Source organism: Sceloporus occidentalis, unplaced genomic scaffold (assembly GCF_023333645.1).
Source record: "Sceloporus occidentalis isolate IW3139 unplaced genomic scaffold, rSceOcc1.0.p SCAF_74, whole genome shotgun sequence".
In the NCBI taxonomy this organism is placed as follows: Eukaryota; Metazoa; Chordata; class Lepidosauria; order Squamata; family Phrynosomatidae; genus Sceloporus; species Sceloporus occidentalis.
The window spans coordinates 3,181,675-3,208,437 of record NW_028317054.1 but is presented as its reverse complement, the minus strand read 5'-3'; the positions used below and the strand labels follow the sequence as shown (position 1 = coordinate 3,208,437).

Genomic DNA, 26,763 nt, shown 5'->3' with positions numbered 1-26,763 from the left:
TGGCTACTTCACTAACAAGTAGAAAAAAAACTGTTTGACCGAAACTCTCCTTATCCAAAATTTGACAATTTAACCTCTTGCTGTTATTGGACTATAATTTCCTTGATTGTAAAGGGTGTTGGAGCCTAACCCTAACAGCCCCTTGTGCTATAACCAGGATACTGACTACCTCAATGAAGAAGAGACGACTGCTTTTTGTAGTCAGAACATGATCTCATTAAGAGGTCTGATGCTCAGCAGCAGCTGTAGATATCTTACACTTTACTAAGATTGACTCGGAAAATCAATCAAACCAATTACATTCAATATCTCCCAGTGACAGTGTAGCTATCACACGGACACATTGTCATATCTGTCCCAGCTATTGAAATAATGTGTAGCTTGCTAGAAATAATTACACTCTGCTGATTACAATCTCTAAATTAAAAAAGAATGTCCAATGCAATTTGTATTTTAATACAATCCACAAGGAATATTTATGAGATAAAAATATCTCTATAGACCACAGAGTTGAGGTTCATTCCTACCTGAAAATGATTCTCATTAGTTTCTTATTGTAAAATTAGCTATATAAAAAAAAATATACAGCCTGTCTGGGAATACATCCAAAAATGTGTCATGCCACATTGGGAAAAATATTACAGATATGCAATAAATAATAATGTGCTTTTTTGGATTGGAGCAGGTAAACTATGCCATGATGATGGCTTTATTTAATAGTACCTAATTCCACTATTAATTATTTTCTGTTAATTCTGACAAGATAAGTTTTTTTTTTCTAAGAAATTCTGAACACAAAGTATACATTTGGCCATAGGAAAAATCATCACTTTATTACCAACACAGCAAAAACCATAAAGTATTAAAGTATTCATAAGAACCAATGGTGTGATAGAGGAAAATCATTTGAAAATAGCTTTTCTTGGTACTAACAAGTCGGCTAAAGTATACTCAGGACCACTGACAGCCAACCTTCCAGAACCAATGAGTATCGCAAGGGCAGACTGGATCAGTATACATACTGTGCTTCCAGGGCAGTTACATATGCATCGCTGTATTTAGGTGGCTATTACTTGATGCCTCTTTTGTATGGTATCCAAGACCGTGCACAACTGGCAACAGTAAGACTCATTTCCTAAACCAAGGTTGTCACTCCAGGTGGCTAGGAGATAGATGTGTGCTTCACATCTGTAGAAAATAACATTGTGTTGGCCATGTTTTATTCAGTCAGTGGCTCTACACAATCAAACTAGTCACCATGTTGTCAGTCTACAACACAAACAGATATACAGTCAACTAAAGACTCCACTATTAGACCAAATCAGAAATTTAAATCTATGCTTCATCTCAGATTGTTCTAATTATTTAGTAATAAACCTGGTGTTGTCTTTTCATACTACTTTTGATATATGAATTTAGAATCCAAAGTATTGCACATGTTTAAATTTCAAGCATCACTCGGTAAGCATTATCTTAAGCAAATCCTAACAAATTCTTCACTTTATTCTAGATGACATTTATATAAAGTAAGGCTTTTCTGATTGTGTTGCAAGCTTATAATTAAGAAATGTCTGACATGTAGGGACTGGGAAAGTCAGCAGTATGTGGACGATGCCCATTCAGCTGTCCTTTTAGTAGTTTAATGCAACTCTGTGCTCAGAAGCTCTGTTTAACGAGATGGCCACATTAAAGATTTCTTATGATGTTGGTAAAAAATTAGTTTAACTATGAGTTGAATGTGCATCGTCGCCTAATGAAAAATCTAATTTTGCTGAATCAAACAACCACTGCAGTCCTTTAAGTAAAATTTAGATTGGATTTAATTATGCATGAAATCTAATACATTTTACTGTGTTTAAATCATTACATACACTGTTTTTAGTAGAGTTAAGAAATGATACAATTGTCTCGCTTTCCTTTATGATGTACAGCAGGAAGCACAATTCAATGAGTCCTTAGCTTGCAAACTTGTGACTGGTTTCCCCTGAACTCGCAAACATGTACGTTTAACTCCTAATGTTTTCAATGGGACCAACTTCCATGGCATGACTTAAATAGATGTTTCTCTTAGTAGAAGCAGGTGAGGAATAAAAAAATGCATTCTCTAATTCAACAATGTTGGGTGTCAAAGTAAAGCCCCAAAGGGCTATGGGCACCAAGGGATTCAGGATATCACTTGACTTGATCACTTGCACAAAATGTGAATTGACTAATTGAATGTTTATGAAAGAGATATTAAAACGGCCAACATTATTACCTTTATGATGTATAGAGTGTATTCTATTAAACAATGAATATTTAAACATCAATGATTATTTCACACCACATGATGATGGAATTTTAGTATTATTTACTGTTTTTGCTTGCTTTTACTTAACTTTTCTCACTAACCATACAGTATATAATTTAGTGTAAAAAAAAAAAAGAAATAAACAAAAATAATAATAATAAAGACTGATGTATACAAGCTTGTAGTGCAACCTAACAATATTATTGGCATATTTTCAGACAAAACCAAAGCAATGTATACATTTTAGACCACAGTGAAAATTCTTCTGTAATCAGGCAATGCAAACGATACAACCTATTACATTTGTTAAGAAATAACACGTTTCACGTTATACACTAGTAAAAGTAAATACAAAACAACTCAAAAAAAAAATATCACAAAGATGACCACATCGCCTCACACAACACCGACCTAAAAATGTGGGTATACATAAATCCTTCCATATCAAGTTTTCAGAAAGGTCAAACACTTTGACCTTGTGGTTCACATGTTTAGTTCCACAGACGCACAAGTGCATAAGCTTCACTATCACTCTATGATTTTATTCGCTGCTATCGTCTGACCATCCAAAATCATTGAATCCCAATGCCATGTTGATTTTCTTTCCTTTCCTGACCGAGGTGGTTTTAGTGGAATTCTGCTTGGCTTGCATGTTTATCTGTATCCCAGAATGCAGGGTGGGTCCTACGACATTCATGTCGAAGATATTTCCAAAGCCCTTCATCATGGCCTTGAGACTTTGGTTCACGCCATCCACCTCTCCGTTACTGGTGGCTGTGATCTGACACGACATCTCTGCACTGTTTGACTCCTCTGTTTTAGATTCAAAGAAAGACTTCTGAGAGAGTCTCCCAGCAACAGGAAAGAAAAGCTATTAATATGGAGGAAAGGACAGAGGGGGGAAAAAGGAAAGTTAGAATCAATTTAAATCAAAGAATCTGCAAAACTGGATTAGTCGACAGTGAACGGAAAATAAATTATTAGTGAATTAACAGCACATGAGTCATGTAGGATTTTTTCATTTGTTCAGACTTTAACCTAGAATTGATTAGATTGCGTTAAGATAATTCTAAGTTGCTTTTTCCAAAAAGAGAAAAGGGAAATATACAGCTTCTGAAACAGGAATAAAAAACAGAAGCATCAAGTATAATACATTAAACAAAAATGTTAAGATATACAGTGTTTTTTGTACAGGAACATTTGTTACTAAGCATAGCTTTATAATTATTCCCTACAACTAGTAAAGACATGCTTGGGTATAAATTGTACATTGATAAGAGATAAGCAAATTTTGTAGCCTGCCTTTTGATAACTAATTTTTTACTTTCAGAAGGGTAAATTTTTTTTTTAATTCTTCTATTTTTTTAAAAAAATTATAAGCTCTAATACGCAACACACATCGCAAACGTGCGTCCTTTCCCCGGTGTACAGTGCTGCAAGATCTGTTGGTTCTTTACAAAAAAGAATTCTAATTGTCTGTTTAAAAATATTTTTCTTACTTCAGCAAAGCCAAATGTTTTGCATTTGCTAAATAAGTATTTTGTGTTTGCCAAAAAAGCCATTAACTACGGAGGGGTGAAATATAACATACGTATTCTCCATACGAGAATATTAATATTCTTTTTGGAGTCTGCAGTTTATTGGACACAGCGTTGCATATTTATCGTAAGCAATTCTAGAATACAGTTCTAAATGTGAAGTAGTAACCACAGAAACCAGTGGAATGTTCACTCCGATGGGGACAGAACCCAAGCGCTCCACCACTGACGGAGCTGGTATGTGAACGGAGTGTTTTAGCTGGTTCCAGTAATGCTCCTGCTCTCACATCTCCCTTAATGCTAATGAAAACATCTGGATTAAGTTTGGCTCAAACCCACATCGGCTAGCCCCTTCACATTAGAACATGAGAATATTTTTGATCATTTTAATACATGCCACAGCACTGTACAAGGGAGGCAAGGAAAAAGTTGCGTTTATGCATGTTCCACGGCCACTCCCTGGGATTATGCAATGCAAATTATGTTGTTTTTGGTATTTTAAAAAAAAGCAGGAACAAATACTTTATACACATAAGAGTCACAGACAATAGAGGAAAGAATTTATTTGCGGCTTTGTGAATATTTTGTAAAAAAAAAATAAATACATTAATTCCACAAAATGTGACCTTTAAAACAAGATTTACACCAGTCGTTTGCAAGCACAAAATAAAATAGAGCATCCCATGCATCAAGTTCAAGTGCTTCGTAAAACAATTTCTACATGTTAGCTTCTAAAAGGATTTAAAACAGTGACAGCAACACAACGGGAAGTCAAGAAGGTGATCGTTGTAATATTAAGTGGCAACAACCATAAGCACATCTGGTTCACGGAACGCATGCACAAGGATGTGATGTCAATGTTAAAATCATGCATAAAAATATAAACATTGCATGCACACACGTGATCTGACAATACTACAGCATTTTCCAGTATGTGCTTCTATAGATTCTCGATAATACAATATTCAGTTTACATTATTCTGTACATGCTATTTGTTCTACAGTGAATTATAAAATTGTATGTCTTAAATTGAAGAAAAAATAAATAAACTCAATTTGCAATTGAGGAAAGGTAAAAGTACACTCAGTACATCAAATAAAGATAAAATACTATTTCATTATTTTTATTTTTTTTAAGTCCTACTCAATAAACTCTTACCTAAAATCCAATTATTGCAGTAACTTTGAAATGGTTAGAATACATAGGGGGTTTTGAATAAAAATTTATTTTGTACAAGGACTAACCAGAGGTATTATTGCTAATACAAAAATAATCAGCAGAAAAAGCCAAACAGATTGATCTTATGGAATAGAATACATGCCTACATACACGGAGTTCAGATACATTACAAAAACAATAAATTGGTCTTTGTTATATTACTTTCTGAAGCATAAATGCTTTTTTTCGGCATCTGTTGGATGCATTACTAAAAAGATAACCTTTAGCATGCTGCAGACGTGTAGCTTGTGGCGGGACACCTGTGATTTATCGGCCACTCGGACGATTTTACCTTCCTAGCCTGGCCCCGGATGGAATAGTTTAAAGTGTTTCCTATTTTAGCACAATGTGATATAAATCACAAGTTATTTCTTGGTGTCTTTATGGGACTGCCTACCCCGGGCTGCAATACATTTTGCACCATGAGTGCACCGCTGTTTAAAGGACATATGTATTCACAACGTGGTCCTCTCTGCAGCCACACCGTGCTTTCTGTGGTCCCAGATTTGAAGTTACAGAAGATATTACATGCTCGCTATTTCACTAGCACAAGGTACATCTTTCACGCATATGACATACAAGGATATCTAGTTCCTAGTATGTTTCTTAACATTTTGAACACGAATATAGAGGCTATTCAATATATTTTATGGGTACAAGCCATAACACAACTCCAGGGTTTTATCTCACAAACTTCACCGTCTCTCATATACAGGGAACTCTACAGTTCCTCCGAAGCCTGCCTAATGAATACAGTCTGACGAGACCTTTTAATCTTACTACAGCTATTTAATAAATAAAATCCCATGAAGTACTCCTGCAAATACAAATATCATATTTATAACAAGTCCAAAGGCTAATCAACCACTGTGCAATCCTTTCAAACAGAGGCAGTGCCATTCCAGCAACTAACTTGGATGAATGGTGACTTTCCATAGTGTAATAGATTTAACATAAATGTAATAAATTGAGAATGTCTTTTTTTTCAATAGAGTAAGTCTAATTTGCATGTTTGATTTGTTTTATGTTTATAAGGCCTTTTACTTCAAAAAAAATTAAATATTAAGGTCATTCAACTAAAAATAAATGCTAATAAAATAAACCATCTTTTTAGATTTACAAATAAATCAGTAATCTTTCTTGTATTTAACAAAATGTAAGAAAAATATATATGTATAAAAACACATATTTCGAGGAGTTTTATTGATCATTTTACCTAATTAATAACCCCTGTGAACAGGGGTCATGCATCTAGTTATTGTAATCAAACTTTTCAATTATACTGATACACTGCTCACAGTTGTAGAAAATTTGGAAAGAGCAAAGATATTAATATACATGTCTCCAATGCAAGAAGAAACAAAACTAACCACGGATACCAGGATCTATTGAAGAAAGTTTTTGTATAAGCATCATCAGAAAACATTAAGCATTTGCTCTAAATATATTTTTTTCTAAATATAAAGACCACAAAGACTGGCATTCCTTTAAATAAAAGTCGATTCCTGCTTTATTTCATTAGCATTTTGATTTTAAAGATAAATGTGTATTGGATTTCAATAATTCTATTTTGAGGTGCTGGTGCATCTCTAGAGGTCAAAGCTACTGGGTCTCAATTCGAAACTGGCTCTCAAGGAGGGCTGTTATGATATTATGCAGTCACGTTCTGGGGATAATTCTGATAATTTTGCAATTGAGAATAATCTGAATTTGGGTGTCCCTGTTTCTGTTACATCTTTCAGTGCTAACATAGTGTTTAGTGAAGAGAGGTTATCCTATTAATAACATCATAAAAGTTACAAATATAGTGGATAGGGTTGATAGGGATCACCTTCTCCATAATAAAAAGGCCAACAAAAGACAGCACGGGCTCAAGGACTCCAAGCAATTGTTTTTCACTACTAGCTGTAGTTGGGAGTATCCATAAATATATGTAATATTTAGTTTTTTGACCCCTTTCTCAAACCTTTAGTGGAGAAAAGTTGTAGATTTTCAAGATGAAGAGCCAGGACAATTGTGGTCCCCAAGTAGTTTTGACAAAAAATGTTTATTAGAATCCCAGTACTCTGTATATAGAAGACGTATAAAGTCCATTATATTTTCCATTTCTTATGCTCATGGTATTTTAATTCTGTAATTGATTTTTAGTGTGTTGTGTATGCAAATACTGCTGCCTATTGGAATTGTTTTTAAGGAAGTAAAGAGGGTTATTGCCTATGACTAAATCCAGCATTTGGACGAAACACGTCAGATGCTGCCTCAGTGGCGGGAGTGAGGACGATCTCCATTTTTCTTTATATACTCTCATTTTCTTTGTATACTCTCCTGTTTTACCTACCTGCCACTTGGGGTTCTACAAGTTTGACAACCTCTTTTATTTATTTATTTATTTGTGGTCTGGATGGATATAAGGTGGGAGTGGAGTTCCTACCAAATGAACTCGGCATTAATGGTGAGCGTTTATTAGAAATGTGGAGAATGCTGATTTAAGGTTGGTTGTCTCTCCACAAAATATCTAACTCAATCTGAACCAGGTCTCATTTACCAAGTAACTTTTAGAAGTCACTTTTAAGAACTTTTTAGCATTGCTTTCAAAATGTATCTAACTGGAATAAAACAGTGAGGGAGAAGGAGCTCTGTGGATCTAGTAGCTCACATTTTTCTTTCTCCCTTGAAGACTGCCTTGACCGGAGGGTTATCTGCCATCTCATTCCCATGTGGGAAATCATAAGAAAACACCATAGAGATATAGATACCATCCGAGGCAGGAATCTCCTGCTTGGTCCTAATGGATATAAAGACTGGCCCTTGGATACTCCTTTCCCCTGATTATGTAGGAGAGAGTAGCTGCAACAGATCATCCACGGGGCATTCACAGTAATGTCACTGACACTTTGGCACTAAGCATTTAAAATCATAAAGGTGTTGGTTCTATTATTATCCAAAGTTAATCAAGGTCTTGCTGTTACATACTCAGTTGGCAGTCAATCTGGAGAAGAACTGTTTTTGTGCAATCACGTGTATAGAATTCAATTGGTAAACCTAATTTAGAGTAGTGAAGTTTAACAGCTTATTAAGCCTTCTTCTCTAATGCATATTAACCCATTATCTCTCTCTATGAGCTTTTACGTTGCATATAATACCAATATAAGCTATTAAATTATGAACAGGAAACATTTCTACATGAATTATCGTGGTTATGAAGTTATTTTAAGCCAGATGTTGTTAAGATTTAACCCCTCCAGACCCCTATGCGATCAGGCATTCTCTTCTGGAACACGTCAACCTGAAGGCTACATGAGCACAGGATATCCCCTTTCAGGGTCTGTTTAGAACTTAATGGAAGATCACATGCATTGTAATCCCCAATGCAACTTTATAGAGACTTGCTTGGTAATCACAGTGTGATCAGTGCAGGGGGATCGCAGGGGAAAGAGTGAGAAAAAAAATGTAACTCCCTCTTCTCACAAGTGGAGAAAGTTTTATTTAAAAAAAAAAAATTGCTAAAAATATTAAGTAAATAAAAAAATAATAATAAATGGAGCTAAGTGATGTCACTGTGACATCACTGGAATACATTACATGTTTGAGAGATTCGTATTCAAGAGATCCATATTTTACTGATAACAGTTAAAAAAAATATTTATAAAACGTAAAAAATCTAATTGAAAAAATAATTACACGCACTAGCGCTACATGTAAAAATTATAACACCCGCCCCAGTTCACTAACCCCAAACTCATTAAGCCATAACTATTAAAAATACCTCCCTATAGTGCATGATGTAAGGAATGGATGTCGCCCTCTAGAACATAAAACATTTATGTGGGGTATCTCTGTAATTACGGGATGTTGCTGCACAGAAATTCGGTAATTGTTCAACAGGGCCACCTAAAATACAGAAGAAACTCATAATTCATTTCAAATAAAAGCCCTATTTGTTCTGCATGAGTCTGGTAATAGCACTTTACTGATTTCTATTCTAACAGCCATCTTCAAGGCCAAGCTTGTAAATATAAAATAATTTAATAAATATCTTCACTGCAGCCAAGAGACTTCTACTGCAGAAGATACCAAATAAACCCCACTGCCTTTTTTTGTTCCTTTTTGCAAAAAAAAAACCCTTGATGAAATTATTTGTAAACAAACCCTTAATTAATTGCAATTAAACAAAGCAATGATTACTGATGACAAATATAATATATAAGTATGTTTTAATAAAACATTAAAAAAAACAAACAGAAAACACAATCAATAGGCTTTCTTGCTTAGGACACATAAGTGATTATATCTCCTTTGCTAAAGATGAATATTGCAACAAATATTGACATTTATGGTTGTATATTAGTACATCTCAGCTAGTTTATTGCCTCTATCCTCTGCTTGGTGGTTATATGTCCAAAAAACGTTTGCAAAGCTTAATTGGAATTCTTTCTGTTTTTTGAACACTCAACGGTTTTAATGTGTGCTGCGTTCGTGATTCTTGCAAGTACGTCCCTATTTATTCTCTTTAGCAAGGAACACAATGTGACTTGACTTCTTTCAAGGATCTACAATCTGATACAGAGGTCACACATCGCTACCAACCTCCTTGCAGGTCAGCCAATTTGCAGCTCTCTTCTAAAAGTTCCTGAGATCCTTCTCTTGGCAGAACATTACAGAGCCCATAATATCCCAATAAATGGCCCCATTGATCAGCTCAGCTTTCACCAAAACAAAACCTGCTCACGGCTCTGTCCTGCCTGCACATTATTTTATTACTTTGATAAAATAGGCTAAAGATGATATTGACTTTCTTTGTAAAAAAAAAAACACCTTTTCCTATATTTATGATTTTAGGGAAGTTGCATTTTTTGTTGAGTAATATTATTAAGTAGAAATCATCTTTCAATCGAGATATTTCAAAAAATAAGCACCAAACCCCCTTCTTTCAGTAATTTTTATATTACTACTTTTTCCCCGTCATGTATAAATTCTATAATTTATATAACATATGTAAAACAACATGTTTCTCTTTGAGGGAGCTGAGGGCAACCAAATATATTCCTGTTATTTTTATATATATTTATACATTGTAACAGAAGCAACACATGTACAAGAAAGATGGAGTTGTCACATGTGTTAACTATTACAGTTGTCAATAACAATGTCCAGGTTTCACTTTCACTGATAATCTCACAATACGAGATTAGATGCTTTTCTAACTGTGCCTATAATGGCAGATGTGTTATACCAATCCTTTTCTGCTATGATTTTTTTCCCTCAATAATTTATTTTTAATTAGTTCATATTAATCATGAACAGTGATGTGTTTAATGGGTAATTTATCAAAGGTGGAGTGGCTTTTCTCCTGAGTTAACATAACATTTTGAGAAGCATTTCTAAATGAGTCAAATGAAAATGACTTTTTTTAAATTTAGGTTGTGCCTTTATAATCAATATTAAATATTATATGAGGTCTTTTTTTTTTAAAATTATTCTTGTAGCTGTACGCAATAAAATTAAGATTAGCGATAGCACATTTTGTGAAAGCTAAGTAACCCTAGCTACTTTTGGTTAAATTCCTTTAAAAGAGAATTTATTTAGTATGAATATCCATTAGGTCATAAAGCCACATTACAGTTAAAATAGTTCTTTTGTGCTACAAAATTAATCTTTGGCGTTAAATTATCTAGATCATTGCTAAATCTAAAGAAATGTTTTTCGTTCTTAAATGAGACAGACTGAGTTTTTAAAAGAATTATATTATTTCCCTTCGCCTGATCACCTGCTAAGTTTATTTCATACTTTACATTTCACATGGTTCTGCAAAATATTAAAATTATTCTATAAAACATACAAAATTTAATTGGTTCTTAGTACAGGAAATAACAGCCAAGAAAATGTGATCTTAACCACTCCTATTAAATAGACTAGAACAAATATTTGCAATGTTTTTTTTTATGACTCTTTAAAATATACTAAATATATATAGCCAATATGTAGCTATGAATACCTTCAATATAGTATTATTACTTCAATATAGCCTTCATTAAAATTGTCACATATAGCACATAACTAGTAATATCAGAAAGGATTTAACAAAAATGTAGATTTTTGGTGTATTCTGTGTTTACTTTGTGAAATAAGTAATTTAATCCTTTTGTTCATGCAGAACGAAATTGCTAAACACTTTTAAATTGATGTCAGGAAAGTGTCGTACAGACGTTTGAGCTGAATATTTCCTAGAATAACATTAATAACAACCACCGCCATGTAAAAAAAACTCAAAAATTCAAGATAACCAGAGAATATGTATGTGCACAAATAATTCAAGGAACAGCGTATGAATGAAAATGTAACTAATGTTTTCATAGTACAGGCATCAGATTTTGTCAGCATCGTCTGGTAGAACATACATTGTAAAAATAATAATAATAATACATTTATTGTAAATCTGCTGCAATTTGTGACCCCTATAATTGTTATTCTACTGTAAATCTAGTCGATGAGTTTAATTGTATCAAACATGATGGACGGCATTACGCACCTCTTTGTACCCCGAGTATATCTGGAAAATCCCCAGGGTTGCCTTTTTTTTTTTTTTTTTACAGAGGGTGTGGCAGCAATCAGAGGGCAGGGCTAGCTGTGTGTGGGGTGGGGCTAGCCCCTGTTAAACTATAAAGGGGTGGAAAGTAGGCAGAGACTATGAGGGAGTAGGCAGAATCTGGGCGGAGAGTGGGCGTCACCAAACACTGCTTGCCTGATATTAAAAATACCTGAGCCCCGGCGAAGTACTGTTTCATACAGAGACTCCAGATTAAACCCAGCAAATTCCCAAGTTTAACGGTGCAAAAGAACCATCTGACATCTAATGCACTTTTTCCAGAAGAAACCTGCACACCATCATCATTCACTAAAGTGCATTTTGAAAAGCATTAATGCCTCTGGATACACCTGCCCCTCAAGAATTTAGCTACATATTGCATATTATATATATATATATATATATATATATATATTATATATATATATATATATATATATTATTTTTTTTTTATTTTTTTTTATGCAGCTCAGAAATAACTTTCAGTACCTCAACTAATGCTGTTGGGTTTATTCACTAAAATAAGATTTTTTTCAAAAAAATCAAAACATTTAAACTGATTTTATGGTTTTCATTATGCTCTATGAAAGACAACCATGGTAAGTTTCTCCTGCATAACACCAGTTAAGGAGTTCAGGATGGCCTTCAAAAAATATATCATATATGTCTCAGAACAGGGTCAGCATCATCTAATCCATTTTCTGTCCTTTCTCCTCTGTCTATCCTTCTAAAGGCTGCCTGAACCATTCAACAACTTAGCAATAGAGCATGACTGTGTTAATGGGGAGGAATAACCATGTAGATGTTGAGAAAGAGTAGTTAAGATTCCTCATGTAATACATTCAAGGTGGGTTTTTATCTTTTACAATAAGACAGACTTGGGTAACTAGCAATTTTACTGGCATTTACATACTTGAGCCGTTTTTCAGGGTCAGACTTTAAGAAAAGGCTAGAATATATTTGTCCCAACCCATATCGCATGTCAGTTTTCAACGTGTGCATAGAACTGTAAAATTACGTTTTTGACAGATCTATTTTACCTATTTCAATACGTTGGGCTAATTTATCCTAGGTTTGCCTGTACCTATGTTGATGAGTTGAAATGCTTCATGTCACCCGAGTTAAATTAGCTAAAATTCAAACCAATGAAAATGCCATTAAGTTGCAGTCAGTCTGTCCATACTGGATACTCAATGACTTCAATATGGACCCAGTTTTGCATATTAACTTAGTTTCAGCTTGTTCAAGACCATGTCCGACCTCAATAAATACCTTAGAATGATCACACTGGGGTAAACGAAGCACTTGAATGCAAACATATAAAAAGGAAAAAATATAAGAGGGGATTTGTGGTCTTTTCATGATGGATTTCTTATGTGCTCACGAAGGGTATATGATCATGATATTCTATTATTAATTGCATATATATATATATATATATATATATATATATATATATATATGCAATTAAAGCACAGCTAAAATGCCCTCAAAAAAGGGAAACAAAGTTTTAAATGAAAACATTCCTTACAGTTGAAGCAACAAGCCTGTTAGTCTATTAAAGCCATGCAGATCAAACAATATTGATCACATCGAAGTGAATAAAAACTCATACACTGTGAGGTCAAGTGCATGCATTGTTTAATTCAAACGAGATGCCATTAAACAGGATTTTATGTGCGCGTACAACACGAATGGCAAATGGGAAAGTTCATTAGATGATTAGCTGTCAGTACCTCATTAGTGTTTTCGCTATAGTTGGGTTATATAGAGGTCTGCTGTATAATCTGGCTGAGTTAGATTTTTGTTTTATAATTTAAAGGAACAGAGAACGGCATCAGGCTGCAGGCGCAGAGTAACCAGGCAGTTTCTCACTGAAAAGCTGTACAGATCACAGGAAGACGAGACGATGCGGATCAGTGAATCAAAAATTATTTGTTTCACTAATCCCTCAGGGAAATCTACGGTCATGAAGTTAATCAGCATTGTTTAAACTGAAATACCTACGGCTGGTAAATTTCCTTTAACCCTAAAAATCCATGCACAATACCGCATGGTGCCTTAGGTTAAACATAAATCCTACGGGATTCCTAGCTGTTCTATGGAAGATGTTGGGTAGACTGGGATCAGAGTCACTTTTAAACAGACTTTGAGTCATTAGAATACCCGGGAACTTTGTGACTGCCTACCTGGAGCCCACTCCTTGGGGATCCCAGAGAATACCGAGATGTGGTGTTCTCTGGGGTCTTAGATAAACTTAAACCTCTCAAAGGTTAAAAAAAAGTCAAAATATAACAAAAAAATGCTTGTAGCCGAACATTTTGTAAGTTTTTTTTTAGTAATACGTATTTAAAACGTGAGAGCGTTTAAGACAAAATAGATAACTGTTCTTGCTCTTGCAGTCCAGTAGGAAGACAGCGAGTACGGCCTAACTTCTAATACTGTCTGTTACCGCGCTCTGTTTCTTTGTATTTCAAGAGGCTGAAACTCCGAAAAAATAAAACTGAAGTACTTACAGGTGTGTGAGACTGTTCTGTGAGCTTTTTCTCCCACATTTTTAAACGTTTCTCGCGTTCCTTTAACTCTTGTTCTTTATAGCTGAGATCGCGCTCCAGTTTCTTCAGCCTTTCCAATGTTTCTTCAATCTCACATCTGCGCAGATACAACAACTTAAGTTTGTGTAGTAGTTTGAGTGCAAACCTGAATAGCTGCATATGCATATAACATGCAGCTTTGGGGCACAGGTTAAATTGGACAAAGCGCCTTAATAGTAGAGCACAGAAAAGCTCTCTATATTTCTCTTGATCACTTTTAAAACTGCAGGGTTTTCATAGCGATGGATACATTACTTAACCTTTCAGTTATTGAAATTCTTTTTTTTGTGGCCTTTGCAGAGATTGAGTGGAAAAACAAAATATCAAAGCAAACAATACCTTAACTGAATAAGCAATGCTATGAGCCTCATATTTATGATGTGTATTTGTAAAATATAAAGGGCTCTGCTCTGTTGCAAGATGTGAGATAAAAGCAAGATTTTAACCCTTGCAGTTTTACATGAAAAGGAAAAAAGGATCAACAGTAATTTAACATTTGCAATTAACAAAACATATCTTTGATAACTTTAAAAATCTAAAAATTCACGTAAAATGTATACCACTTTTTTGTGTTAAATAATAAAAAACTCACTATTGTGACGCTAAGTAAGCAAGCCCATCTCGTTAAAATCAATTCAATGCTAATTTGGGAATCATGCTTCACCATCATGGAGAAATAAAAAATATGTATGGCTGTTAAATAAAAACTTACTTGGATATTAATACCCGAATTACAAAAGTTACAAAGCCATAAAGAATGTGAACATCTACACAGTCTACCGGACTGGAAGAACTTTCAAGCGAGCAGCCATGGAGACAACGAGAAGCCATCTTTGCTATCCAATAAAGTTCAATTAGCATCGGCGCGTCTCTTAACCTACAATTAACCTACAGTAAATAGTTTTTTGGGGGATTGACCTCATGGAGGGCATTTAATACATTTGTAATATTTTATTATCAAAGTTTTATCTGCATTGTAGTTGCATAAATGGTCATTTGAAGTTGAAGTCACCTGTTTAAGCATAGATATGCTAAACTGCTAGAATTCTTGGCGAGTTTGATAAATGTGCACATATCTACTTTGTTTAACACTAAAACATAAATTACTAAATAAATATGATTTAAATGAAAAATATAGAAATGTTAGTGGTTCAGGTTATCATTGTAACAAAACATAAATTACCTAATTAACAATTTCCAACTTTAAATTTAATGTAAAACAGATATTTCAACATTGAACAGTACAATGGTTTGATAAAATTTGAGTGGGTCAGGAATGTTCTATCGCGCTGAGCATTTAATATAGCTTCATAAGACTTTCATGAAGGCCATTCTTTTGAAGCAGCTCTTATTTAGCGGAAATTGAGTGAATATAACCATATATGGACAAATGCCTTATACAAAATGACATTTTAAAAAAAAATAATAAGGGGGACAAAATGTTACGACCACATGGTAACATATTCATTGCTACAACAAAGAAAAAAAAAAACACCTTTACAAAGGCCGACATTTTTTCCAGGCAATGCAGAAACATAGATAGGGTTACCGCTAAGAATTAAAATATACCCCACTGGTAAGCGGTAGGCGGTCAGCAATGGGAATTGTTCCAGAGATAAGGATCTAAGCAAACTGATCAAATAAGAAGATGATGAGATTTTTATACAAAGATTTCATATCTCGTTTTTGAATTCTACATACTGTTCTTTTGACCTTTTATGAGCTTAGAGCAAACCTACTTTTTTTGGCAAATGCCTCACTGCTGTCAACATGACAAAACCCAATGGATGGCCACCTATCACTTAAGACAGATTTGCTACAGAAGCAGAGAACAGTAGAAAGGTTTGATCTAGGCAAAGTAAAAGCGATACTGGCAAATTCTCATTAAATAATGCTTACAAAATACAAGACGAAAGGTAAAAAAAAAATAAAAAAGGATGCTTTTCCCTTCTTTTCTACCACTGAAAATATATTAGCAGTAAAAAATATAACCAGTTTTGTGATAAAAAGATTTTCTGTCTACAAAAAACCAAACATACTTTTTTATCATGAAAAATACCAAATCAACTACTTTTCTTGTCTCGTCAAAATGTATTATAAGTCATATATAAAATTTGGGTCATTGACCTGACCAGAGAGCATATTATGGTTAATTGACTTAAATGAAGAAGAGAAGCTGAAAATTGAATAAAACCTGCAAATAAACTAATGATATTGTGTTAGAATTTGGCTATATTGTATAAGGTGGCAAAGATTGGTTTCTATATATTCATCACATACCTAGACTGGTTCTCCTAAAATGTTGACTCAGACCATTGTCCATGCCAGGTTTTACGAATAGTTACACTGCAGACTAAACTTTATTAATGTTGGTTAGATGTCTGAGAATTCTGGACTGGCTCAAGCCCCAAGGATAAATTTCATAAGAACTATGCTAGATTAGAAGGCTAGGTCCACTTTAGAGCATTGGGTTCAAATAACTTGTCAGACCCCTGCTCGCTTATTACAAATACACATAAAGATGTTTACGAAGATATACTTGCTTTAAAAAAAAAAAATCATACTTAAGGTACAACTAATCAGCCTAATTTAAAAGCTGACAGGCGTTCATCGATGATGACACAATTGAAGCACTCATCAATTTACAAGAAGCTTCTCAGGTAGAGTAAACTAAAGCTCTCAAATATTAAAAACAACAAAGAAAGTGGAAGAGGAAAACACATAGAATAGTATGGAATATATATATATATATATATATATATATATATATATATATATATATATATATATATATATATATATATATATATATATACACACACACACACACACACACACACATATATACATATACATCATGACCTCAACCCCTAGGTAAGATGAGTCTCTGTTTAATGTAGTCTTCTGGATTTAGAAACTTAATAAGGGCTCTATTTATGTTCTTTACATTAGATTTGAGTAGCAATTGAGTCTTTATTATTTCCATGGATCTGACAGGTAACTAAAATATTTTGTATGCTGTGGAATTTACTGATCCAAGTTAAATGAAAAGAAAAAAAAATTGCGTGCAGAGCTATTAAGCTTTTAGTAAGTTTGCTGTAAATGTTTGCAATTCTGTGAAAGTTCCTTTTAACTATTTTTTTCAGAATAACATTTTGAAAACCTACCCTAAATGTATAACATTTCATGATCTCATTATTTCTTAAATAATGCATTTTTTTTTTTTTTTAAACCCTAATAAAATATTTTACACTGATATAATCACAGAGAAAGAGTATATTGTAAGCAGAAAATCCTTAGTTTAAAGCAAATGACCATTCCTGCACGTGGCTGATCTTTGCTGCTTGCAGTTTGCATTCCCTACCAGTAGGTGGAGCAAAGCAAATAATTACTGAGCGTTCCGTGTCTTTATATCCTACTGCGGATCCAAAGTAGGAATAATGTCAACTTTAAATCATGCTATTTATACCACTCCCCTCATGTGATCTGTGTTTGTAGCCATATCTACGAGTCACTTTTTCCATTTACATTATAGCTGTTCACGCTATTGATTTCCGTTTGCATTGAAACCAAACTCTTGTGTACATGTTTGCACTGTTTCTTCTCTGCCGACCCTAAATTTGTCTTGTTCACCCAGTCTTAGTTTTTTAGTTGTCTCCCTCGCCTTTCACTGGAGGCTTGGAATATTTTAGTATCTATGTTACAGTTTTCCCTGGACAAGCTCCAGTATTTCTTAATATAGCAGTCAGTGGGAACCTTCTGGTACGAATCCCCCTGGCGATGCTGATTTGTTTTCAAGATTATTTCCCAAATGTGAACATGAGCAGATAGTTCCAGAGTTTAAGTGACAAAATATGAGCATTGCTAATTTCGCAAAAAGTAAATGACTGTAAATTGCTAAATATAAGCAAACTAACAGTGGAATATTTTTTGTAAATCATTTAGTATTTGGATCATAGTAATATATTTTAATTCTGTCCACTGCGGTTCTAGTGCAAAGTAAATAAAAGTTACTTCATATTTTCCTTCCTCTGAAGGCTTAGTTACATAAAAACAACTCAGAAACTTTAATTAGGCTTTTTTCAGTTTCTATGGCAACAATCTATCACTGCTTGCTTAAGTATCACCTGAGTTAAGAGTTCCTAGCAAAAATTATGAAAAAGGCAACATTCCACATGACTATAAAGTGATATCCATGAAATGTTTGGATATTCAGCAGTACTGGGAATGATGTTTCTAATGCTGCATTTACGTTCTAAAGGAGTTCAATTCCAAAGAGTAGGTGGAACTCTGCATATTTAATAATCCTCAATGATCCACTGACTGAAGAAGGCCTTATGAGGTGCAGAGGATGAGAGGATTTTTCACTTTAAAATAGTTAAATAGATAATGGGGGTTGCACATAAAACGGGACACAGCCTGATTTATACACATAAATATAACATAAAGCTTTCGGGCTTGCAATTAGGACATGTAACCGTAGACATGGAGGCCACCAGTTTTGATAGAAAAGCATTACAAGTTCTAGCCAGATACTTTGTATTTTGGAGAGATGTTTTTTAACGCATTTTTACAACAATGTAAGGGGTTGTTTTTTCTGCAATAAAGATGTTCTTCAATAAATATGCTCTGCTATAGTCCATGCAGGTGGGTGGATGTAAGTGGGCTCAGATGTGCCTTTTAGAGATCAAGCAGGTCTTTCACAAAACCCTGTTCACGCCTCTTTCAAATCCTCTGGCTTTTCTTTACTTTTGATAAACCTCTCTAGAACTGTCTCTGCCCTTTAAAATGTAGCTTTCATCTATATGAATGGACATCTTCGCAACATTTATACATAGATTTCTTTATATGTAAGGAAAAAAATAATAGGATTAACATGGCTGACAGATTGTTACGTTTATATAAAATTCCTAATATTAGGGGTATTCGTGCAGATTTGTCGTTACACTGTATATATATCAAAAAAGGTATTCTCTATGTCATAGTTTCCCGGATCATAATCGGTTACTATAAGGTAGTTAGTTGAATTAGTTCATATTTGTGTTTTTTGTTGTTTTCATAAAGAAACTTTGTTAGCATTTTCTATTTCAAGGACTTGAGACGGAGGCTGCCCTAAGCCAAGTGAACGTAATATGAAAAATGTATTGGGTTAGGTTATAAAATAGGATAGACATCAAGCTATTTTGAGTCTAAGAGGACACCAAGGAGTGATTAAGGTTTGAGTCTTTACATCAAATGCAAAAGGATTCTTATCAGCCATCAAATCCTCTGTTTTTATGTTTCAGTGTAATTAGCGTGTTTAATTTGCCAACAGACGGCTGTAAATGCCTTACCTCCATTCTGCTTTGTTATGTAAAAATGAATTACACTGGTCGGGAAGTTTGCTGTCATTGGACATGGACTCCAGGTTGGAAATGATCTGTTTAAACGATGGTCTTTTCTGCAAAATACATAAAAAATGCAATATCTGTAGTGTTTTTATTTCAATTTATATTAGCAGGTGGTATTCCTGGGACTAAAAACGTAAAATTCTTCTGACTACCCCCCCAATAAAACAGTTCCCTGTAAATATATAAAGTGTACCTTATCTCAATTAATTTGAATTAAAATGTTGATAATGATAAATATCTGACAGAATTATATACATATATATATATATATATATAATCAAATACCTTTGAATCGGCATCCCAACACTGGCGCATTAGTTCTGCAAAACTTCTGGGACAAGAGCTTGGAATAGTTAATCTCTGAAAAAAAGGGAGGCACAATAGATTTTAATGTTTTTTAGCTAATTTATTATGTCTTCCATCAAAAGTGACATTTGGTTACTGCGGATATCCGCAAAATGAAACAAAATTAATGAGCATGAAAAGACACTACAAAATGCATGTATATTTTTATAGCTTTAGAACTCTGATGATATGTATATATTTTCATAGATTTATTGCTCAGGTGTAAAACCAGAATGGAAACTTGACTGTAACTGGACTTAAGCAGATGACAAACTGTGAACTGTAACTTGACTCAAGGAGATGACTACTAGTGAACTTCTTGTACCTCTCCACAGGGTTCTGGACAATCACAAAATGATCTCCATCACCATGATGTTCTTTAATGTGAGACCAAAAGCGTGAAAGTTCCGGTGCTTAACAGATTCCAATTATTTTTTCACCGATTGCTGCAGATACGGGCATCCAATTTGAACAAGCCTAATGCATTATGCAGCGGTGGAGTCCTCCGCTAATACCTACAGCTCAGTATCTACAGCATTTAAGAACAAAAAAGTTTTGATGTGTAGATGTTAAAATAAAAAGTGAGATGTTTCTTTTCTGTTTTAACATAACAGGGGTTAAAGGGAACCTCCCACCATTCTTTTTTTTTTAATTCCTGGTTTTAAAATAAAAATATGTTTTTGAAAATGTGCTATTTTATTTTGACAGTTGTCATTTTTGCATATTAGCCATTTGTAGCTCTGTTTTCTCAGCCCGATCTTTCACACGAACACCCTAACTCCTTATCATAGCAAATTCAGCTGGACAGTCTTACTAACGGAGGTCGTTAGCATTGCCATACAGAATCGGCTCAGTGTGCTGTTTCTGCACGAAAAGTCACTCAAGATATCACATGACAAACAACAATGGCTGCCTCCAGGGCTGCAAATAAAGGACGTTTATTGGAACAAAATTCTGTCAATGTTAACCTACATTACTTCATATATTATAACATTTTATGCTTGGGTAAGGAGAAGGCTTTTTTCCATGGGACTTCGCCTTTAACTGAGATACTTTTTCAAATAGTGAAGGCTATGAAGGACTGGGACTGCTGGCATAGAACAGACAATTATGATGATGATGATGGGTTAGGGGAGTTGCAAGTAACAAATTACTCCTTTATCATTAATTTATGATGTAATATTCATCTGCTACCAGCACACACCATCATCCCTGAAGAATAAGTAAACAGGGTTCCGAAGCTAGAAGAAGCAGGAAAGCAAACTAAATAAAAGGTCTAGTTTGCTCTACAGTAGTGGAGTGCAATGGATGATAAACAATTTAAAGTCAACTTAACCTGACACATTAGTAGATGAAATGTAAGAGTTATTTTTGTGAAAACAGACCACACAAAATCAACCAGTATTTTGTATATGCTGTTTAATGTATCACTTTGTTAAACTTTCTGCAAACACTGTCAGCAAAAAAGATTTGCTGTTTAAATAGACAAAATATAATGCAGAGCAATTTGGAGGATGATTGCTGGTAGTGGTAGTGTTTACATCGTTGAAGACTTTATTCAATGGAAAAGCTTTGAGGAGGAACCTTGCAGCTCAGGCGCAGCCTTTCCAATACAAAGTTATGAGCATATCTTTAATGTGGACTCGAGCATACTGCGGGAGGCTAAACTGTAATTTTCTTTATTTTTTTCTTCTTTTATTTTTGAAACGCTCATCTAAGTGACAGCTTCTTGTACTAAACTGTCCCCCTGCTGGGAGAGTTAAGTCGAAGTAGCTGAAGGTCTCTCGTTGAAATATCAACTCCTGGCCAGTAAAAAGATGCCCAAAATCGCGGGAGACGGAGTTAAACTGGTCCCCTACCTTGGACGCAATGGCTCCTTTCATCACTAAGAACAAACCCCCAGGTTACCCTATTGAGACTGTGAAACTAGTACAGTAGTTCTACAATTTTTGATCTACAGCATCACGATGTGAAGCCGCAACAATTAGATGTAAAGGGTCCATTCATGAAGAATAACATCACTTTGACCCTTTGTGTTAGCTCCTACTGGTAATCTTTCCATAAGCGTTGAACTTACTTTCAATTTGAAGAAGATGAAAAAGTCTTTTGCAAACCCCCAATACTGTTTTCATATCTATCAACTGTATCTCAGCATAAAAAAAGTCATCTTACCTCGTTTTTTTCTACAACAAGCCAAGCTACTTGCAGCCCTTCCAAGCCTTTAAAAGGAACTTCCCTTGTTAGCATTTCCCAAAGAACCTGCAAATAGAACAACCACAATTCACGCCTTTCACATCCAATTAATATATATATACACAAACATAAATAACTTTTAATTCTATCCTATAAACAAACAAGAAAACACCTTTGGTAGTGGGCTTTTTATCATTGTATTTAGGTTAATGCAAGAAATAGCGATAAAAATAATCACCTTTTTGCCTCTATATCCACTTTATACATGGATCCCTTTAGAGCACGAAAAATGTGTAATCCATCCATTAAAATATGGCAGACTTGTTTACCCATAATGCAATTGATTCTGTGTATCATGAACATGGAGATGTCTATTTTTTTAATTTTTATTATCATTATTAGCCTAATAAAAAAGTTACCTATTGATGCATTGGGAGTAAATTTAAGAGACTAATAATTTATTTAATTGCTTAAAGAAATAAAACCAGCTGAGGAGGTAATAGCATTAAGAACGCCGAAAAGTCTTTATTATTTATTATTATTTAAACTTTAATTAGTTTTTGTATAGTATGGCTATAATAAAATGGTGATATTGTTCACAGCCATTAAACATATGTTCTTCGACAGATTGTTTAATATAAATATATAAATTTAACAAATGCACACACAATTATTCACACACATGCTGGATTGCAAACTATCACCTACCACGCCATATGAATACGTGTCACATGTTTCAGATACAGGAAGACTCTGAATTACTTCTGGGGCCATCCAAGGAAAGGTCCCTACAAGGGACATATGCGTCGTGTGGGAGTGGAACCTTGAAGCCCCAAAATCGCAAATCTGTAAACAAAGTTGTGTATTAAAGATATTAGTAAATTTTTAGTCTGCAATGATCCAGAATTACATTATTTGTAATAATTCCTCAATTCCTCAAATAAGTGCCAATATAAATATATTCATGTATTTCTTACCTTTAATATGCCATCGACTGTTATAACAACTAAAATTAAGCAAAGAAAATGTATTACAAATATTGAACATAATATAGACAATAATTCTTATTATATTAATAGTCCTGTCTTATATATACTTTCTATTCTGATTGATATTGTTAAAGAAATTAACTATTTAACAGTAATAAAAATCTAAAGACACATCTCTATTGGTGGAGAGAGGCGACATCAGCTCCATAAACATTTCTTAATTGATCCAAGTATAATTTAGACATTATATATTACTGTACTACTACTACTATTAATAACAACAATAATTTACCATTTCTGGACTTGAGGTCTCTGTGAATGACTCGTATTGGGGCTTCCATGTGCAAATAATGCATTCCTATTAAAATAGGGAAAATATTTGTATACAGTAAAAAATGTCATTTCCCAATAATTTATTTCAACAACAATGAGCAACTTACCAACAGACAAAAGGTAATCAAGAGGAATCATGCAAGTGAGAAGGTAAAATAGCTGCTCCCATGGTATAGGGTGGATTTTACTTATTTTAAAATACATAATACATAGGTTTATTTATTTTTAAAGTTTGTAGAAATTGGTAACAGATCTGCTCTACATTTTATAAACAATGGGCAATAAGATCTAAAACTAAATGTAGTAGATTCAGATTAAGAGACCTTTTTAATGCTTCAATAAAAACCCTGAGGGTTTTCCTTCCAGATAAGTAACTTTCACAGGTTCTGATTTCTCTTCCAATAAAGGTATTTAAATGATGCCATGGTTTCCAGTGCTTACCTTTTGCTACATCCATCGACCAGGCCATGATATGCTCCATGTCCATTTCTTCACTCATGTTACTATTGATGTAGTCATATAGCGATCCGCCAGCAGCATATTCTGTGTCGTGTAAAAATATTGTTAAGAGCCGCAGACCATATAACCCTTACAATAAGTAGTCCTCTTTAAATGACCTTCAAAGTAGTAAACATGATAGACAAATGCACACGTTTGTGCTTACTTAACAAAATTATTTTGCAGTAAAAAAAGAGCATTAAAGCTGGGTTATATTTATAAAAATAGAACACATTTGTCCAGTGTTTGAGGATTTTTTCTAAAAAGAAAATAAAGACCATAATAGGTTTGGAAACACAAATTGTATATTTGATCTAGTTTGTTGTAAAAAAAAAAAAAAAAAAGCACTAGAGGTCTTTATGTTTAACATCAAATTCTTACTCTCCACTACTGAAACACTTTTTATTATTATTTCCATTAATACATTTTCCCATTTTTACATTGATAACTCTCAGATTAAGCCAAATGACATGAACTTAAACAATATATGGGTGTAAATTTACCTTGGGGGGACCCAGGAGAAAGTACACTTAGGGAACAATGAAGAAATAATCATATTGAACACAGAACGTCATCAAGCTTCCCATAAATTTCACAACAGGGACTCAACTTTGTAGCTCGACTGAACACTCGTGTTTTTTGAGTGGCACCAAACGTACATTACAAGTTCCCCTCTATTTATCAACACAATGATGTATAATAAAAAAAAAAAAGGAACATTTTGATTCTGTCCACAGGATAGAAAGACAAAGGGACATTTGGTATGTGTGTACATTTTTAAGTTATTCTATAATAAGTGGTTCATTTATAAAAATATAATAATTATTTTATAATTCACACTATAAAGTATTGGATATAATATTTTAACGTAACCTATAAAAATAAGTTCAGCAATGAAAATTGTGTTTGTATTATGGGACTCACTGCCTTGCCTAATCATACAGCTGTCACTTTTTATTAAAGCTCAACATGAGAAGATCTGCCCAAAGCAGGAAGAGAAAAAGAGGACATTTTTAGATGAATATTTCACATGAAACAGAATTTCAAATTCAGAACTACATGTCTGGTATTGGAAGCACTTTATTTGCTGAATATATTGAATAGGTAATATTTTGCTGTTTCTCAATAGGAACATTATCTATTACCTAAAGAATATATATTAACACACAAGGAACTAGATTTCCAGGGAGAGAGATTTTTCATTAGAGGCAATAAACATTAACATTATCTGATCTCTACTGGGACTCTGCTCCTGGAAACCACTGATACACCTTACTATGTCATCCTGCCAGAAAAGCAGTACTGTTTACTTAATGTTATTCAATTTTGTCTCCAGAACACATTACTGTGTATCTCAGGCAATCTAAAATCCAATATTAACGCTGCAATTTGCCTTTTGGATGAGCTGAGGGAATTGGTAAACACGGGACCTTTGATTCCTAATGCAACAAAAACCAGAGAACACTGCCTTCTAACTGAAAAGGCAACAATATAATCTGTCTTAATGAAAACACATATTAATATACAGTATTTATTTAACTATGCATTATGAAGGGGCATCTAAACTCTCGTTGCACGTGAAGCTCGCTAGGGATGGCCCTTCATAACACACTGAATTTGGTGAGCTGAAACTTACTAAGAAGCTGCTGACATCTGTTAATTTCCATTGATAATCGATGTGACAATGATGGCTGTGGCAATGTATACAATGATAAGATAAAAATGGGCAGACATCCTGAGCCACTAGACTGCATGACAGTATTACTTGTATCTTTTATTTATATAGCACCAACAATTTACGCAGCACTTGACACTGAAATGAAAAAGTTATTTGAGTTTCAAATCATATAGTACCCTTAAAATATGACAAAACATGTGATGATGTTGGTAGAGGCAGGTAAATCACACAGAGCTTTTTTGTATCCAAAACTCGTTAATGTATTCAATCACTGATCAGAAGAATATAATAGAATTAATTGAATCCAATAAAAACCAATGTGTTACAATATATAGCCTCATTGACACTCCAATGTATTTATTTCATAGGCTTCTGTGCAATGTATATGCATAGTCCTTTGATTAGCGAATGAGCGGCAGGTGTACCAGGAACGCCATGCCATATGCATGGTAGGGGACACGGGGAATACGATTCTGGGCAACCACAGAGCTTCCTGGTGGTGAAATAAGTAGGGGGATGATCTCTCATGCTCTGGGTCACTGGATATGATCCTGTGATTCCTGACAACCACATTTGCAAAAAAAAGAAACTATAATGGGGTTGGTTATTGATTGTAATAATGAGTTTAATGTTATTAAGACATTAAATAATTAATACAAGTATGAAGCAGATCAGGTGTTTCACTGAATTTTACATGATAAGCTCAATATAATATTTAGAGGAGGATCAAACTTAAATAAGTAAAACACTTAACAGGGTAAACTCACTTTATTGATATTACAATAAGCGCTGCGTAAATTGTTGGCGATATATAAATAAAAGATAATAATAATAATAAATTTCAAAGAAAAATACATAAATTCAAATGTTCAATTTGTTTTTACAAATTTTTATTAATTTACAATTATTATAGTTTTTTACTTTTTTTATTTAATCACAAAAGCTTTTTCTGTTGTTACTATTATTAATATTTTGTGCTTATATAATTAGATGGCGGAGGCACCAGTGATCATTTTGGTTATGGGTTGGGGCAACAAAGGCGATTCATGCCTGGGGAGTTCTTTGGTCTAGGGCTTGGCTTGTATATGTGTGCGTGTGTTCGTATGTACA

General features: G+C 34.0%; 1 protein-coding gene across 1 annotated transcript in view; it reads right to left on the bottom strand.

Annotated features, from left to right (window-relative positions):
- The window catches only part of LOC149285963 (mitogen-activated protein kinase kinase kinase 20-like), a 59,985-nt gene that overhangs the window by 18,313 nt on the left and 14,909 nt on the right, over window positions 1–26,763 (bottom strand). Inside the window, exons 3-10 of the mRNA XM_089494723.1 lie at window positions 23,919–24,020; window positions 23,437–23,502; window positions 23,133–23,161; window positions 22,864–23,001; window positions 22,135–22,221; window positions 19,903–19,977; window positions 19,561–19,667; window positions 14,150–14,285 (exon numbers count right to left, since the gene is read on the bottom strand). Of these exons, the coding sequence (XP_089350849.1) occupies window positions 14,150–14,285; window positions 19,561–19,667; window positions 19,903–19,977; window positions 22,135–22,221; window positions 22,864–23,001; window positions 23,133–23,161; window positions 23,437–23,502; window positions 23,919–24,020 (740 nt within the window). The remainder of the gene's footprint in view (window positions 1–14,149; window positions 14,286–19,560; window positions 19,668–19,902; window positions 19,978–22,134; window positions 22,222–22,863; window positions 23,002–23,132; window positions 23,162–23,436; window positions 23,503–23,918; window positions 24,021–26,763) is intronic.